Raw genomic sequence first — 16179 nt, 5'->3', positions numbered from 1 at the left:
CCACAGGATAGGTACTCACAGTTTCACTTAACTGTGATTCATAGCTGTCCTGCCTGCTGGTGTCCTTCTTCTCCTCTTCCTCATGTGAGGAGGGGAGACATGGAGGGAAGCAGCACCACCACCATTCTCTTCCTTCCTTCCTTCCTTCCTTCCTTCCTTCCTTCCTTCCTTCCAATGACCTCCTGCTCTCCATCTTCTCCCCTCATGGGATAAGGAGCACAGGGAGCAGCATCTACCTTGGCCATGCCCTGCTCACCATCACATTCAAGACAACATACATACAGTAGTTCTTCCTCCTTTAGCCTAAAGGTAAGTGGAGAAAATAGAAAACAGCAGTACTTTCACTTACCATATTCAAAGCTCATGGTACCACTGAATAGAAGTGTATGTTTGATCTTATGAAAGTGATGAATATGGGTGAGACATTTATCACACCAATAAAAATACCATATAAATATGGGTGTTCAGTCATAATGATTAATAGGTTGGATTTTGAAACATTTGAATTGTGTAGAGGAACCAGCATGGTATACTGGTTTGAGTGTTGGACTAGGGCTCTGGAAACCAGGGCTCGATTCCCAGCTCGGCCATGAAATCCACTGGATGACCTTGGTCAAGTCACATGCTCTCAGCCTCAGGGGAAGGCAATGGCAAACCTCTGAAGAAAGTATGGCTTAAGTGAACATTTTAATATTTGCTGATCTTTTAACTGAAGATTAAACTGCTTGGGCATAAAATACTTCAATGGTTGAGTAAAATAAAAGGAGAAGTAATTGCAAACAAATCTCTCTCTTTAACATTATTCACTGAGGAAAGCAAGAGATTGTTCCCTTCCATTCTTCTCCTCCTTTCCCAGTAGAAGGCAGAGATAAACAGACTGATGAAGTACAGTCATCCCTCCATATTTGCGGCTTTGATATTTGCGGCTTTGATTATTCACAGATTTCATTAATATGTTCTCTCTAGGACTGTCTAGGTCCTCCAGTGCAACTCTGTAGTCAACTTTAACTAAAAGTTGCACTGAAAGACCATTTGTAGCTACTCCAGTGCCATTCTATGGTTAGTGTATGTTGGACATTGATCACAGAGTTGCACTGGAGGACCTAGAGATTCCTAGAGAAGTGTCCTCTCAGGTAAAAACAATGTTTTTGTTATTTGCGGTTTTTCCATATTCACGGGGGTCTTGTTCCCCTAAACCTAGTGAATATGGAGAGACAACTGTATATAGTAAAACCCCACTATATGTACCACTGGCTGTTGTTCTGTTAAATCTTGATTATTATATTTACTTCTGCTGAAAAAGATTATACACTTGGCATGAAGCAACACTGCATCTCAGCCTTCAAAGGATTTTACATTCTTCAGTGTTATTTCATGTTTTGTGTTTGTTTGCTACTCAACATTGTTTCTTAGCCCTCTGAGGACATGACTCTTTTCTGACTGTTGTTTTGTAAATAATATTGCTATTTACCTTTTAGAGAATTATAGAATCTAATTAGCTGTTGTTTTGTAAACTTTTGAACTTCTGCTGAAAAAAAATACTACCCATTGCTAATTACACTCTTTAGTAGTTCAGTGTTATATAGTGTTATTGTAGATTAGTTATTACATGTTTGCTATATTTTTGTATATGTATAATTGTGAATTATGAAATGTGAATATACTTTTTTGTCAAGAAGAACCAAGATAAATGTATATTTATTATTACAATATATATATATATCCATTTATAAAAGTAGATTTGTAATACATATATTGGGATGTTATTGCATAGATTATTAATGCACTTGTCTGACTGTAGTTTCAGCTTAACCTTCTGCTATCCTAAGTGGTAAATTAACCCCTTATTCACTAGATGTAGCTTGTTTCATAGCTACTAAATAATGTATGAGTAACATTATAATAATATATATCATTTTTAATTTAAATTATAAGTGATTGGATAATGTAGATACGTGACTATACCTCATATATAATTATAATTATTAGTGGGGTTGGTAGGTGGAAGGTTATGTGTTTGTCACTGTCAATACGTTTAGAAGAATAAAAAGATATTTTTAAAGAAGCATGTATTCAAATAATTTTATTAGACTATTTATTTTTTATTTATTTTTAAACTACATTTTTTTTCTTGACAGAGATATATTTTACACTGATACAACACATTTTGGTAACCAAAGAGTTGTTGACGACATTATCACTGACATTTCCTGTATGCTCAAGATACCTAGGAGGAATCTACATATTGTTAAGTATTAAATCATTCTTCTGTTGTATGTAAAAATTGATAATTGGGAAACAAGCAGCAAATTCTTATTACTATATATTGTAGCAGGAAATGACAAGATAAATAGGGAATGTTAGTTCATTTTCAGCAGTATAGCAAACAAATGCTTAACACTATTTGGTTTCTCAGCTCGAGGCCTCCTTGGTAAGTGAGCAGCTGAGATTATCACAATGAACAGTAGCATCCCTGACCCGGACTGCACCCAGTGCAGGGGGCAAGGCTCCAGGAGGCGGCGTGCCTGGCCCTCCCTCTCATTGCCTCTGCATCATCGTTCTCGTGAGTAGGATTACACAGTGGCAGCAAGGTGGGATGTGACCCTCCCTCAGTGCCTCTGCATCCTACTCATGAGCAGGACAATGCAGAGGCAGTGAGGTGGAGGGGGGCCCAGCCCTCTCCCCCAGCTCCTCTGTGTCCTCCTATTCACAACGGCAGCGAGGGGTATAGGAGGAGGCCCAACCGAGTGTCACCCCTCTTCTGTGGTGTCTCCTAAGACAGGTTGCACCCCCCCTTGTGATGCCACTGACAAGGAACAGAATTTATTGTAACTTTTCTGAGGAAACCTCCATTTCTTCTAATAAGTTACCTATACCCATTGCAACTTTCCATCATGTTTCATCCTTATCCTGTTCACCCTCTCTAAAGATGATAAATAGCAGCAGCATATTCTATCTATGCCTTCAGCAGGCATGTGGTTATTTTGGTTGCAAAGCTTCTTGTTTTCTTGTATGTTCACAGACTTTATTAAATTTATTAAAAAAAATCATAATGCCTTTACAAAATTTTTTATTTCATGCCTGCCTTGTGAGAGGCATGTATCTATTTTGTTTATACAATATTCTGTAGTTTTTTGAAATGTGAGCAAAACTTGAATGTTTCAGCTCAAAGTGAATTTCAGAACTTATAATGGCAAGGCTTCCTGGTGGCGGAAAAAGAACCCGCAAAAGGCGGATTCTTTTTGCGTCACGCTTGTGACACCCGAGTGTGCAAATGTGTACAGGGTGCTGCCATTTTGACGCCCCCGTCACGTGCTGGGGTGAGGCCGGTATGGACGCTGTGTCCTCGGCCAACCCCTAGCATGTGACATGGGGCAGTGCAAAGGCCTGTTTAAATCAGGCCAATATTTGCTTTTTCCTTGAGCTGAGTATTAAAACACTGACATTTTTCTCCAGCTCAGATTTTGATCCACAATTAATTTCACCCTAATTTTATTCACATGGCCACAGTACCAACTGCAAGCCACAAGAAAGAGAAGTTTTCTTTCTCCCACTCTCTAGTGCCAAGCCACAGAACTCTCCTACCTATGCATCACATATTGAGTTGTAGGCCTTTAAAAATGTCACTTCACAGGGAATAATTTATTGTTGGAAAGGGGAGAAGAGACATCATTCTCTTGCTGTAGCAGTCCTACTTCCCAAGAGGATGAGTGCTATTCTAGTAAGAGAGGTGTAAAGGGTTAGAAGGATCAGTGGTCAAAAGTTGCTTGGAAGTTGGATAACAAAAGTCTGATGCATCTATTCCGATGAGCCTATCCCCCTGACCTGCTATAATAGCTTAAAGATGACACTTCATTCGGAGCATTTATGGGAAATTAGATGTTGATATTGTACCTGTATAGGACTATTGATGTGTTTTTAAGATTTTATGATATGAGAATGTATTTTAACTAACTGTATTTTTTAATTTGTTGCTGTACTCCCGCCTTGATCCGCAGGGAGAGGCGGGATATATATAAATAAAAACTATTATTATTATTATTAGTAGTATTAGTATTATTATTTTCAAGTCAAATCAAGCTGTTTTCCAATTTCTGAGAATTCGTTCTGATATTTTCTTTTTTTATTGTTTTTAATTTTTTCATAATCCATTCTTCAAGTAAACCCATGCTTGTTTCCTTCCAATGTCTAGCAAATATCAGGCGAGCTACAGTGACCAAATACAAAATAACACCTTCTTCTTCTTGATTTAATTTTCCTTTTATATCTTCCATAATATTTTGTAGTTTAGGGTTCAGTTCAAATTCGATCTGCATGATATCCTGAATTTTAGCATGAATCAAATTCCAGAATTGATATTTTCTTGAGACAATCCAAAATTGCACATTTCTAAAGTAATAAAAGATGAAAATGGCCGCACTATCATTTGTTGAGAAATATCTGCATTTTTTACCTAATATATACAATTAATAATATGCAATGCTCTGTTAGCTACATAATTTATATTGCTTCTTGGTTTTTTCCTGGTAGCTGTCAACCAGCAAAGGGTGTATTGCTGGTAATCTAAGTTATATTGAGGAAGATGGTACAAAAGTAAATTGTACCTGCAGTACAACGGTATGTTTTACTTTTGCTATTGATTTGAGTTAATATATTTTCTATATAGTTCTAAAAGAATAAGTATACAGATATACCCCACTCACTTCCATGCCAGCATTCTCTAAAGATGCCAGCCATAGATGGCGAAACTTCAAAAATAAATTCTTTCCAATGGAACAGCCACATAGCCCAAAAAATCCACAAACACAAAAAACTACAAATAAGCTTTTGTTTGTTGGATTCAGACAAAATGGCAAACTGCCGTTTAGTACAAATACGGAACAGAAGCTTCTCATTTACTGCCATCACAAAAAAGGACAAAAATGAGGAAGGAAATGTGAGAGCCCAAGATATATAGCTGTTTGTTTGCAGAATGCTATTTTATGGTACAGTATTATGTCTGAACATTAAACATCCATCCAAAAGCCAGATACAATGAAATCTACATGTAGTTTTCTTGTATGCATCCAATGGCCCATTCATTTTGACGACGAAAGATGACGATATAAGCTATACAATATACACACAATATACTTTCACCCTGAAAAAACAGGTGTAAGCTATTATAGGCTCAAAATGCCTATGGGTGCATAAGATTGTTCATGTCTGGAATAGATTGCTGGATCAGAGGCTTTAACAGTAGAGTATTTATGGTCTAAGCAAAAATAGATGGTATTGGAGGTGCCTCTTTTATTTTTCCTAGTTTTGTAGAACTAAACCTAAGGTTTGTGCATTAATATTGCACTGGGAAGCCTCATATTTCGGTATGTTCAGCTGTTCTGTGCTGGACACCTGCAATAACAGCAAGGATACACTTCAACTTATGGTATATGGATTTCTGTGCCAATTACCCTCCCCTTTCCTCCTCCATATGTTTGACATATTGAGGTGAATTCCAATATGAGTTACAAAATGTTAACAAAACTTTCTATAACTCTAAATAACAGATGAACAACAGTAAAACAAATGGAAAATAAAATAGTTTAAAATATCTGTAAACATCTGTCATCGTGATGTTTAACTTTATCTCCCTCTATTGACCATATAAGTGGGCAAACGAGAAAGCTATTTGGTTTCAATGGAATTAGTGTCCAATGAAATTTGATCAAGGGCCTATACAGACAAGCACGATATAATGGGTCAACCCTATGGTATCCTGCCCACAATTCTGACCCAGTTCTGCCTGAGGCAGAGAAGCGACAGGCAGGTGTTCACATGCATGGATGCTACTGCACTGTAGATCTGCTGTCAGCATGCACCTCTAACCTGCCGCTATCACTGGTGCTCTGAAGCCCACCCCCACTCCCGCAGTCTGTAAGGGCACAAACGGGGCCTGGCTATAGCCACATGGTCAGACACCCCATTCCAACATCACAGGCCTTCAGAGTGGGCACAATGGCAGCACCAGATAAGGGGCTCTGTCGTGAACAATTTCCCAGGAAACTCCACCACAGGCAGACTCTCTTTTTAGATCATGTTAAAGATCCCTTGCACCAGGGCTGATCCAGAAACACCAGATTACCGTCTGCACTGGCCGGGCCCAGGGCTATTGTCCTGTGTCATCCATACAGGATGATGCCTGGCCAGGGGGAACACGGACCTTATGGCCTGTACATTGAGACCCCAAGACTAAATTTATCAAGACATAGCTATTAGACTCAGAAATAACAAGTGTTGTTGTACAAAATTACTTTGGAAATTATTATTATTATTATTATTATATTAACCTTTATTTATAAAGCGCTGTAAGTTTGGGAAATTGGGAGCTTTGTGATATTTATTCTAGTTTTGCATTATCTAATTATTTTAAATAAATGCATTTTCTTCACTTATGCTCTTACTACAACTTTTATTGCTTTAGGCAGCTGTATCATCTAATGTTGAAGGAATGAGAAGTATCCTTTAGGCAAAATATATACTTGAAAAACAGGGGAGTGTTTTCTATTTTGTTTAATGACAGAAAGAGATTAATGAACAGAATACCTATTTTCCCTTAGAACTGAGTTTCTAATACAAAGTTACATCGCATGAAAAGTGTGAAACAGTTTGACATATACCAAAGTATTCAACATTATATTAAGTACTAAACAAGAACACCAATATTTTTCTTAGCCTTAATATTACAGATTTGATCACAGATGCAAAATTTATTTTAATTGTAGAAAAAGATGCAACTTTTCAGAGACTGCTGGATGATGATTTCTGCAATACAATGTCCCCATGCATAATTATTACGGTATGACATTTGTGCTTTGGATAATCAGATTCATGCCTACTTGGATAGTTATTCTATATAGTTGAGATTTAGGCCTACGTTTTGCACTGAAAGTGCCTTGGTCATCCTGTGAGAAGATCTATGCTGGGAGAGAATGGATTTGGTCATCCTCCTGGACCTCTTGGCAGCTTTACAGACCATCATCCATGGCATTTTTCTGAACAGTTTTTTTTTTTAATTGGGGATGAGAGATTATAGTAGATGCAGTAGTACCCTTTATACTTGGATGATGGTTTCCAGAACCTTGTGCTGAAAGATCCTGGCTTAACTTTATGGTACTGAATGATTTGGGTCTTGTAGTGTTCCATCTTATTGCACAGTTTGATGTCTATGGGAAAATGATGAGTGAAGTCATCTGGAAATTCAGAGTTCATGCCATGAACATGCAGACAACACACAGTTCCCTCCCTCCCTCCCTCATCAGAGCTCGATAAGGCAGTTTTTAATCACTGCCTGGCCTAGGTAATGACCTGGACAGAAATAATTCTACCTGGCTTCAGTAATTCATACTGTAAATGCAAGGCTGTAAAGCTGGAGATGGGGTCAAGGACTGAGCCAGAAGTAATTTTGGGTGGAGCCAGAATTGGTAGAAATGTACCAATCCTGATTCTGGCTTGTAAAGAAAAACTTATAATATTAGATGCTTAGTTTGTTGCATATTTACTTTCATGGTAATTTTGGGACTATTTTTCTGGTTCAGAAATTTTAATCAAATATATTTTATGTTATGCCAGTCTAAGTAGCCTGCTATTTCACACTGCAGTGATGAAATACCTTATGCTACCATTTCACTACAGTAGATTTTTTATTACTAATTAAATATACATTTGTCATTATAAAGGAGTTAGAATCAGACAGTAGAAAAACAGAGGAGTCTGAGTTATTATTATTATTATTATACTTTATTTATAAAGTGCAGTAGATTTAGTCAAAGATTTGGCATACCAACTGCACAGTCCTACTCTAGTGGCATCCCAGCTAGATTACAGTAGTGTATTACAGTCCACCTTTGCCTTATGTGGGGATCCGTTTCGGACCCCTCCGCGTAAGGCAAATAGCGCATATGCTCAAGCCCAAATGAAAATAATGGGGCTCATGCATGATGTGCATGCCATTGTAACTTCCTTTGCACAGCTTTCAGTGTAAGATGAAAGCCACGTAAAAGGCGCCTGCGTATGACGCAGGCACACTGTAAAAGTGGGACTTCCATTGAAAATGACAAATAAACTACAACTACAGCAAAAATTTCGATAAAAAAATTTCTGCCAACCTAGCAGTTTGAAAGCATGCAAATGCAAGTAGATAAACAACTTCAATGGGAAGGTAACAGCATTCAGTGCAGTTATGCTGGCTACATGACCACCAGAGTCGTCTTCGGACAACAGTGACTTTTCAGCTTAGTAATGGAGATGAGCACCACCCCCTACAGTCGGTTACAACTAGACATTTATATCAAGGGGCTACCTTTAACTTTACAGCAAAAATACAGATTGAAACTGGCCACTATAGCCATATCATATACGATCTTCAGTGACATCCAAATCTTTCTGGATTTAGTTCAAAGTGCCAGTTCTAACATATGAAGCCCTCCATGGTTTTGATCCTCAGTATCTGAAGGCCTAACCTTTCCTATACATTTTTACTTGCGCACTTAAATTATCATGACAAGCTTTGACCTGATTGCCAAAACTGACTCAAGAGTCAGAGCTTTCTCAGTGGTAGCTTCTCCAAACAGATGTGTGTGACACTTCTCTGACTATAAATAAATGCATGTTTTGGTGTCAAACAGAAGATTTTTTTTGGGTAGCCTTTTTAAATGGTTGTATTCTCATTGCTCAGCTTGTACCTCAATGGGGCTTTTAGCTCTGAAATTTTAAAAATTGTAGTGGCTTCTTGGGTTCAGGGAGGGGATTTTGTTCTTAAATAGGTGGACTATATTATATTTTGATTTGTATTTATGTAGTCTACCCTGAGAATAATTGTTACAAAGGTATTAATAAATTGAATAGGAACACAGATGTGTAATTCTAGAATTTTATTTCTAAACATAAAAATGTGGCATTATTTCCTTAGGGGAAAGGTGTACCAGATGTGAATACAAGACTTCTAGTCAGAAAGTTATGGGATTCTTGCCATGTACCTATCTTTGCCCTCGTGGATGCTGACCCACATGGTAAGTATGGGAAGTATCTAGAGAACACAACTACAGCGTATGCAGCATTTTAATTGGCAAAATGCAAATAGAGACAATCTACATGAGACACAGGACCTTTTGTTCTCTTAAGGGCTGCAGATCCAATAATGTGTTGGGATGCTGTTGGTGGGTGTGGGCCATGTGCTAGCTAATGGGTGAGCTGGAATAACTCACTTTCTCTTGATATTAAAACAAAAGAAAGTGTGAAATCATCAGGGTGTTGATTTCACTTATATTATGTCTAGTGATGAAACGAGGGATGAAGGAAGGTATTAGATCTATTCATCATTTAAGCCTGACATTGATACTGCTTAGGGACTTGACAGATTTCAGATCTGACATATGCAAGGACTTGAAATTAAGGCATGCTCATCAATTTGTCAGAAAAAAAAACTTAACACACTATCCTTTCTTAATTTTTATAACAGTACTGATATTTGATATTTTCTGTATTCCAGGTATTGAAATAATGTGTATCTACAAGTATGGTTCTAGGGTAAGTTTTTTCTTCTGCATTTCATATTCACAGTATCATTCACTATATTGTTTTCTAGCTGAAATGTGAAGAGCACTGATACGTGTTTAAATGGGGCTATTTTGGTTAGGGAGCAAAAGGCCATCTGATACTCAAAACCCTTCTATCTTAGGAAATATGGCTATGGCTGCATCTGCATTGCAGAAATAATCTAGTTTGATATCACTTTGACTGCCATAGCTCAAAGCTGTGGAATGCTGAGATTTGTAGTTTGTTGTGGCACTAGAGTTCCCTGACAAAGGCAGCCAATTGTCTCACAAAACTACAGTTCCCAGAATTCCACAGCACTGAACCATGGCAGTTCAAGTAGTGTGAAATTGGATTATTTCTGTAGTGTGAATGCAGCCTATGGCTGATTATACACCTATAAAATAATTCATACTTACATCGATCCTGATCCTGTTTAAACACATTATGTTCTTCTGCAGTCAAAGTGTCTGAGTGCTTTAAAGTAATTTAAAGTAAAAACAAAACACTTTTTACTCCACAGTTTCTCGGAAAAAAAACATTTAAAAAAGTGTGTGCCCTGCATTCCAAACCGGTGAGGAACTGAGGGGGAGTGGTGGGCAGTGGCACAGGTAGATGTGAAGTTACCTTGGCATCTCTCTAGAACACACATACAGCTTGAGCCTGGCTTTTGCTCTGCCATTCATAAACAGTGTAATTTTATATCTGCAGAACCTCATCTGAACAAATCTTGCCAAGAAAACCCCAACCCTTAGGGTTGAAGTAAATTGGAAATGACTTGAAACCAGACAAAAGTCAAACACACATGCACATGTGCACACACCCACATACAGAAGTAAGTCCAATTGAGTTCACATGGGCTTACTCCCAGGTAAGAGAACAGGTGAATGCTTTGAGAAAACAGTCAACAAATAATCTTTACCCATCTAATTCTTTATCTCGCTTCAATATGAACTTTTTCATTAAATGTGTTTCTTTATTTCCAACTAAGAGAAATTTCCAAAGGGAAATGTGTTTCCTTTGCCTGGGTGGAACTATGTATGTAGCATAGAATGCATTTGGCAACAAATGCAAGATTTCCAACCCGTTGATTGCCATGAATAGCAATGAGAAAATTTGCAAAGTGGCTAGCAGAAGAGAGGATACACACTTTCCTCTCTATCCTATGTATAAATTCAGCTCTTTCCATACAGAGGGCAACTATTTAATGTAAATCACTTGCCTGCTTTGTTCCTGTTTTGCACACATTTCTTTAAACTCTGCACAGACTAAGATGCACCAAGTAGATGGAAGTAGCTGTAGAAAAGCCAGAAAATTTAGGGTTTGAGTTCAGCCAGATATCATATGAGAAAAATAACATCATATTGTCTATCCTAATGCCATGCTATCATTTTGTGTCAAATAATCATCCCAAATGACATTAACTTAGTAATATTGCTTGAAAACCTTATTTTGTCTTATGTTTCAGGCAAATAGAAATACTACTTAATATATGCTATTTCATGTTTCAGTCTATGTCTTTTGAAGCCCATAACCTTACGGTTCCGGCTATAAGATGGCTTGGCCTTCTTCCGTCTGATTTTGACAGGTTAGTAGGGGGGAATTACCCCTTCATAAATCCATCAGTGTATGTATACCTCTCAATTGTATATTTAACCAGTTAGCTGAACACTGTGTGCTCTTATTAATTATTAATAATCTTTCGGCCGTTGAGGGAGAGAGCAGGCCAGCCCAGCGTCATCAGGGGCTGGCCTGAAGACTGAGTGCCCTCCCTCCATAACTGTCATCTTTCGGCCATTGAGGGAGAGAACAGGCTGGCCCAGCGTCATCAGGGGCTAGCCTGAAGATACAGTGTATCTTAATTGTAGATTTTTCTTGTACTGTTTTATTTTCTTCTTGTACACCACTATCTATTTGTAATAGCGGTTTATAAATAAAACATATTATTATTATTATTATCTGTTCTTCCTGGATTTTTTATTCTTACCATTAGCTCACCAACATTATTTTGCCTTTCATATACACTATGACTCTTGTATCTGGAGAGGATACATTCCCAGTCTTACTGCAGATAGTGAAAATTGCAGATAATAGTCAAGTTATATTTCTGGCTGATGTAGACCATAGGGTGGCACTGGGGGACCTCCAGATAATTAGAGAATTGATCTGGAGGACCTTTGGTGTGACTCTGTGGTCAACTTCAGCCACAGGTTTACCCCAGAATTGTGCTGGAGAATCTCAGATACCTAGAGAGATCATTTTTTTTTTCAGATACAGGTAAGTGAAACTGCAGGTACTGGTCCCGCAGATATGGGGATTGTACTTTACATCAAAAATAAAATGAAACTATTGTGAAATCTAACCTATCTGACTAACCTATCTGACTTTCAGGCTGAACATACCTAAAAGTGCATTGATTCCATTGTCTAAACAAGATCAAAGTAAACTGGCCAGTTTGCAGATGAGACCTTATATTGCTTATCAGTCCACCTGGAAAAATGAAGTATGTATGAACCATTATTATCTCCTCTTTATTATACATAATAATCCTGAACAAATTTATTCATCTGAACACAGCAAAAAAGCACCTGATTTGTACAAGCCATGGCCATAGCTATAAAAAACCAATATTTCTGGGAGGAAACAGCACATCTTAACTTCCAGGAGTATTGGCAGCCTTATGTGGCAGTAGCTGTGCACTATCTGCAGAAAACCACTGTAACCAAGGTAGTGCTTTGGGTTTGGAGTTAACTTTAAAAAAAAAGTGGCACTGCAAAACTGTTGTCTTCTACATGCTGTTGGATTGCAACCCCTACCATGTCTAAGACCCAGCCATACTGACTGAATTGATGGAAGCTGGAGTTTTTAAAATCTGTTGAGGGACACAAAGTGTCCTTGCTTTAAAGACAGTCTTCAGAATAAAAATAGCAAACTGTCATCTTCAAAGTGTTGTTGGAGTACAACTCCCATCAACCCTCACAACTGCCTGTTCTGGCCAGGTCTTTCAGTCAGCTACAGTGTACCCGCCAGTGCCTTAGACTATTTTGTATAAAACATCCAATGTCAGAGTACTGAAACATCAAATATTTAACAATTTTCTGGTCCCCACATTAATCTAAGGTGCAGGCCAGATCACTCTGACAAAACACACTGAACAACTACCTTTGAACGTTCATACCCATAGTTATTATGCCTATGGGTGTACCTCTAAAAGCTGCTGCACTACTGAGACAGTAGTGGTTTGTGAAATTGCACATTACGAAGATGGAAATAAAGTTAAGGTCAGATTGGAGCCATAGTTTGCATGTAGTATGTTTGGAACATAATTCGTGGTTTGGTTTGAACTCTGACCTGAGCCACCATAATTCATCTTCAAAATAATGTGTTCTTGTCAAGTAAGGCTTCATAAACACAAAATAGTAGTAACAGTATGATTCCTTAAAGGCATATGCATACAAAAAGCAAAGAATCATAATGAAAGACAGTCAAATTCTAGCCAACAAATAAAATTCCAACTGAAGTGTGAAGGAAAAAGTATACAAACCTAGACCACTCTGCCCTTTCCACTTCATACAAGGTGCTGTTTAATTTGCTGCAGTCTTCTGAATTCCACCAAAGCAACAGCTGACAGAATTGGGATGTAAATTGTCAAACGTATTGATGTGAAAAGGGATAAAGACCTTGAGCCAACATAAACTTAAGCCAGTTTAAGGCAAATAAAGTCAACTAGGTTCTATGCACTTTGTATGGAACTCAGCTTTAGTCAGAGTCTTGCAGCAGCACAATAAAGTGTGAAGCAGTCAGTCTTTAAAGCAAAGCAGAACTCTTGTCTTTATCCTGTGGCACAGGTACTCTTTTGAATTACTGTATATTGTACATGACATCAATTCAAACATAAATGTAAATTCTAGTATTTTCCCTTGCAGCTAGATATTATGGCAACATCTCAAATGAAGGCTGAGATTCAAGCACTCAATTCTTTTTCATCTGATTATCTTTCCAGAGTGTATTTGCCAAACAAGTTGCAGTTTGGTGGGTGGATATGAATATTCAGATAACCTTTCAACATTTCATGAGGCAGATTTAGTTCAGAGTTGTTAAAGTATATCTTATAAAATGTGCTTTCTACATGAAAAGAGCTTTGTGGAGTTGTTCACAGTTAATGTTCACAGTTCAGATTCAAGTCTAAACAAAGGCCACAAGTGTGGAGAGTATGGGAACTGTATTCTCCTACAGCCTGCTGCAAATTAGTTCATGTTTATACTTCAAAATTAAAACGACTGAAGTATAAAGTTTACCCTTTGTTCATTATTAGTAGTCTTTCAATAAATAAATGAAAAAATCTATTTTTTCCATTTGTTTTTTTATAAATTCAAAATCATCAGTAATCAAAGATGATAGCTTCTTCTCTTTTCTGTCATATATTTCTACAGTGACAGACTAAATTTGTATCCTGAAATATTTTATTTGTGTCTAATGTGCACATAATCTTCTCTGTAAAAAGCAAGTGTTTCGTTTTGTGTCGAAATTCTAGAGAGAATATTCACTCCATTCATTCTTGTGTTCTTTCATAATCACCCAGTACATTTCTCCTAGTTTAAAGAAGAATTAACTGCATCAGTATAATTAATATTATGGAATTAAGAGGAATTATTACTGTCAGCTGTAATGAATGATAAAACACATAAAACCAAGAGTGTCCTGTTCTATTGTCATTACTTTATAGAGTCTCAGATAATCTCCAAAGCAATCTATATTTATGGTACTTGCTGGTCCCTACAGTGACCCTAGAAACTGAAGGGTTCAGTAACGCACCTGGTTTTAAGACAGAAGCAAATGTGACTCCCTTTAGCTCTTTCTTGCTTTTCATATACAGTGGTCCCTCCACATTCGCTGGGGTTAGGGATGGAGGACCCCGTGAATGTGGAAAAACAGCAAATAAAAAACCACCATTCTTTTTACCTTTTTAGGAATCTCCAGGGCCTCCAGTGCAGCCAGACGTTGATCATACAATACAATGCCGTTCATTTGTTATGACAGTTAGCCAGCATAATAATAAATAGGATAAAAACATTACAGGACAATCAACTGGCCATAATATATACAATTTAAAATATTTTCATCCATCGTAAAAAGAAAGTAATGGGAGGTCTAATAGCCAGATATTTAACAGTGTTATTTTTCTACCCGACTATGGCAATCGATGGCAGCTGCACAAAATCTGGCAACTTTTGCAGTTATCTGATCATTTAGATCTGAGAGAAGGTATTCTACAGAGTTAATTTCATCTGCCAGGGAGCCTTTGAATATGAGGAGTTATAAGTGAGGCTTTGTTGTCTTTATAGAACGTACAATAAAGTAGGACATAACACAATGATTCAACTTCTTGATCCCAGAATCATGCTGGAGGACCTACAAATGCCTAGAGAAGGGTTTTCTCTAGAAACCTCTACGTTGTCCAGCACAACTTTATGGTTGACCTCTGGCATTTGCGCTGGAGGACCTAGAGATAGCATATTAATAACTGCATTTAGGGTGTAAAAATGAAATGCACAGATATAGGATGGGGACACCTGGCTGAAAGAAACTACATGTGAAAGAGATCCAAACAGACCATAAGTTGAACATGAGTCAACAGTGCGATGTGCGACAGCTTAAAAGGCCAATGCAGTTTTAGGCTGCATCAATAGAAGTATAGTGTCTAGATCAAGGGAAGTCATAGTGCCACTCTATTCTGCCTTGGTCAGGCCCCACCTGGAATATTGTGTCCAGTTCTGGGCACCACAGTTCAAAAAGGACATTGAGAAACTGGAGCCATGTGTCCAAAGGAGGGAGAACAAAATGGTGAAGGGTCTGGAAACCATGTCCTTTGAGGAAAGGCTTAGGGAGCTGGGAATGTTTAGTTTGGGGAATAGAAGGTTAAGAGGTGATAGGATGGATAGCCCTGTTTAAATATTTGAAGGGATGCCATATTGAGGAGGGAACAAGCTTGTTTTCTGCTGCTCCAGAGACAATGGATGCAAGCTCCAGGAAAACAGTCCACCTCAACATTAGGAGGAACTTCCTGAGAGTAAGGGCTGTTCGACAGTGGAACAGGCTCCTTCCTCCTCGGAGTGTAGTGGAGTCTCCCTCCTTGGAGGTCTTTAAGCAGAGGCTGGGTGGCCATCTGTCACTGGGGATGCTTTGACGGAGAGTTCCTGCATGGCAGACTGGGGCTGGACTGGACCGGGGCCCTTGGGGTCTCCTCCCTCCTCCTCTGATTCTAATCAAGACCTCAGATATCAAACCCACGACCTCGCCGCTGACCATGTGAGGAAGGCGGGTCAAGTGGTGTCCGCGTCCTCTCCCGCGTCTGCATACAATCTGGGGATGCCTGGTTCAACTGGCTGTTTCTGATGGTGCGCAAGGTAACTGATTTCCCGCTCCTGCCACTCGGCTGTTTGTTCGCTGCCAACACCTACAGCGTAAAACTACTAGGCCTCGCTGGTTCCCGCCACGCTGACGACGGAGAACGCCCAAAGCTGTGCTCCTATTGGTCCTCCTGGTGGACGGATGGCGGATAGAACGCTCCCGGCCCCGCCCCTTGCCGCGGGCCACGCCCACCTTCAA

The 16179-nt window shown here is 38.6% G+C and overlaps 1 protein-coding gene and 1 long non-coding RNA gene across 4 annotated transcripts in view; one reads left to right on the top strand and one right to left on the bottom strand.

The window, feature by feature from the left end:
* Window positions 1–13635, top strand: part of SPO11 (SPO11 initiator of meiotic double stranded breaks) — a 45161-nt gene extending 31526 nt beyond the window's left edge. For all 3 annotated transcript variants that reach the window (XM_042462559.1, XM_042462560.1, XM_042462558.1), the window contains 9 exons: window positions 2139–2247; window positions 4531–4617; window positions 6461–6494; window positions 6726–6835; window positions 8948–9047; window positions 9527–9564; window positions 11082–11158; window positions 11962–12073; window positions 13497–13635. In XM_042462559.1, the coding sequence (XP_042318493.1) occupies window positions 2139–2247; window positions 4531–4617; window positions 6461–6494; window positions 6726–6835; window positions 8948–9047; window positions 9527–9564; window positions 11082–11158; window positions 11962–12073; window positions 13497–13616 (787 nt within the window). In that variant the 3' untranslated portion in view covers window positions 13617–13635. The remainder of the gene's footprint in view (window positions 1–2138; window positions 2248–4530; window positions 4618–6460; window positions 6495–6725; window positions 6836–8947; window positions 9048–9526; window positions 9565–11081; window positions 11159–11961; window positions 12074–13496) is intronic.
* On the bottom strand, window positions 10792–13500 carry LOC121928191. Its single transcript, XR_006103458.1, has 3 exons — window positions 13115–13500; window positions 11973–12060; window positions 10792–10866 (listed from the first exon to the last, which is right to left on the bottom strand). It is a non-coding gene; the product is annotated as an uncharacterized LOC121928191 (long non-coding RNA).
* Window positions 13636–16179: the final 2544 nt, after the last annotated feature.

The sequence above is a fragment of the Sceloporus undulatus genome, chromosome 4 (genome assembly GCF_019175285.1).
Source record: "Sceloporus undulatus isolate JIND9_A2432 ecotype Alabama chromosome 4, SceUnd_v1.1, whole genome shotgun sequence".
Taxonomy (NCBI): Eukaryota; Metazoa; Chordata; class Lepidosauria; order Squamata; family Phrynosomatidae; genus Sceloporus; species Sceloporus undulatus.
The sequence above is the reverse complement of the archived record's forward strand: the minus strand, read 5'-3'. Positions and strand labels throughout refer to the sequence as shown.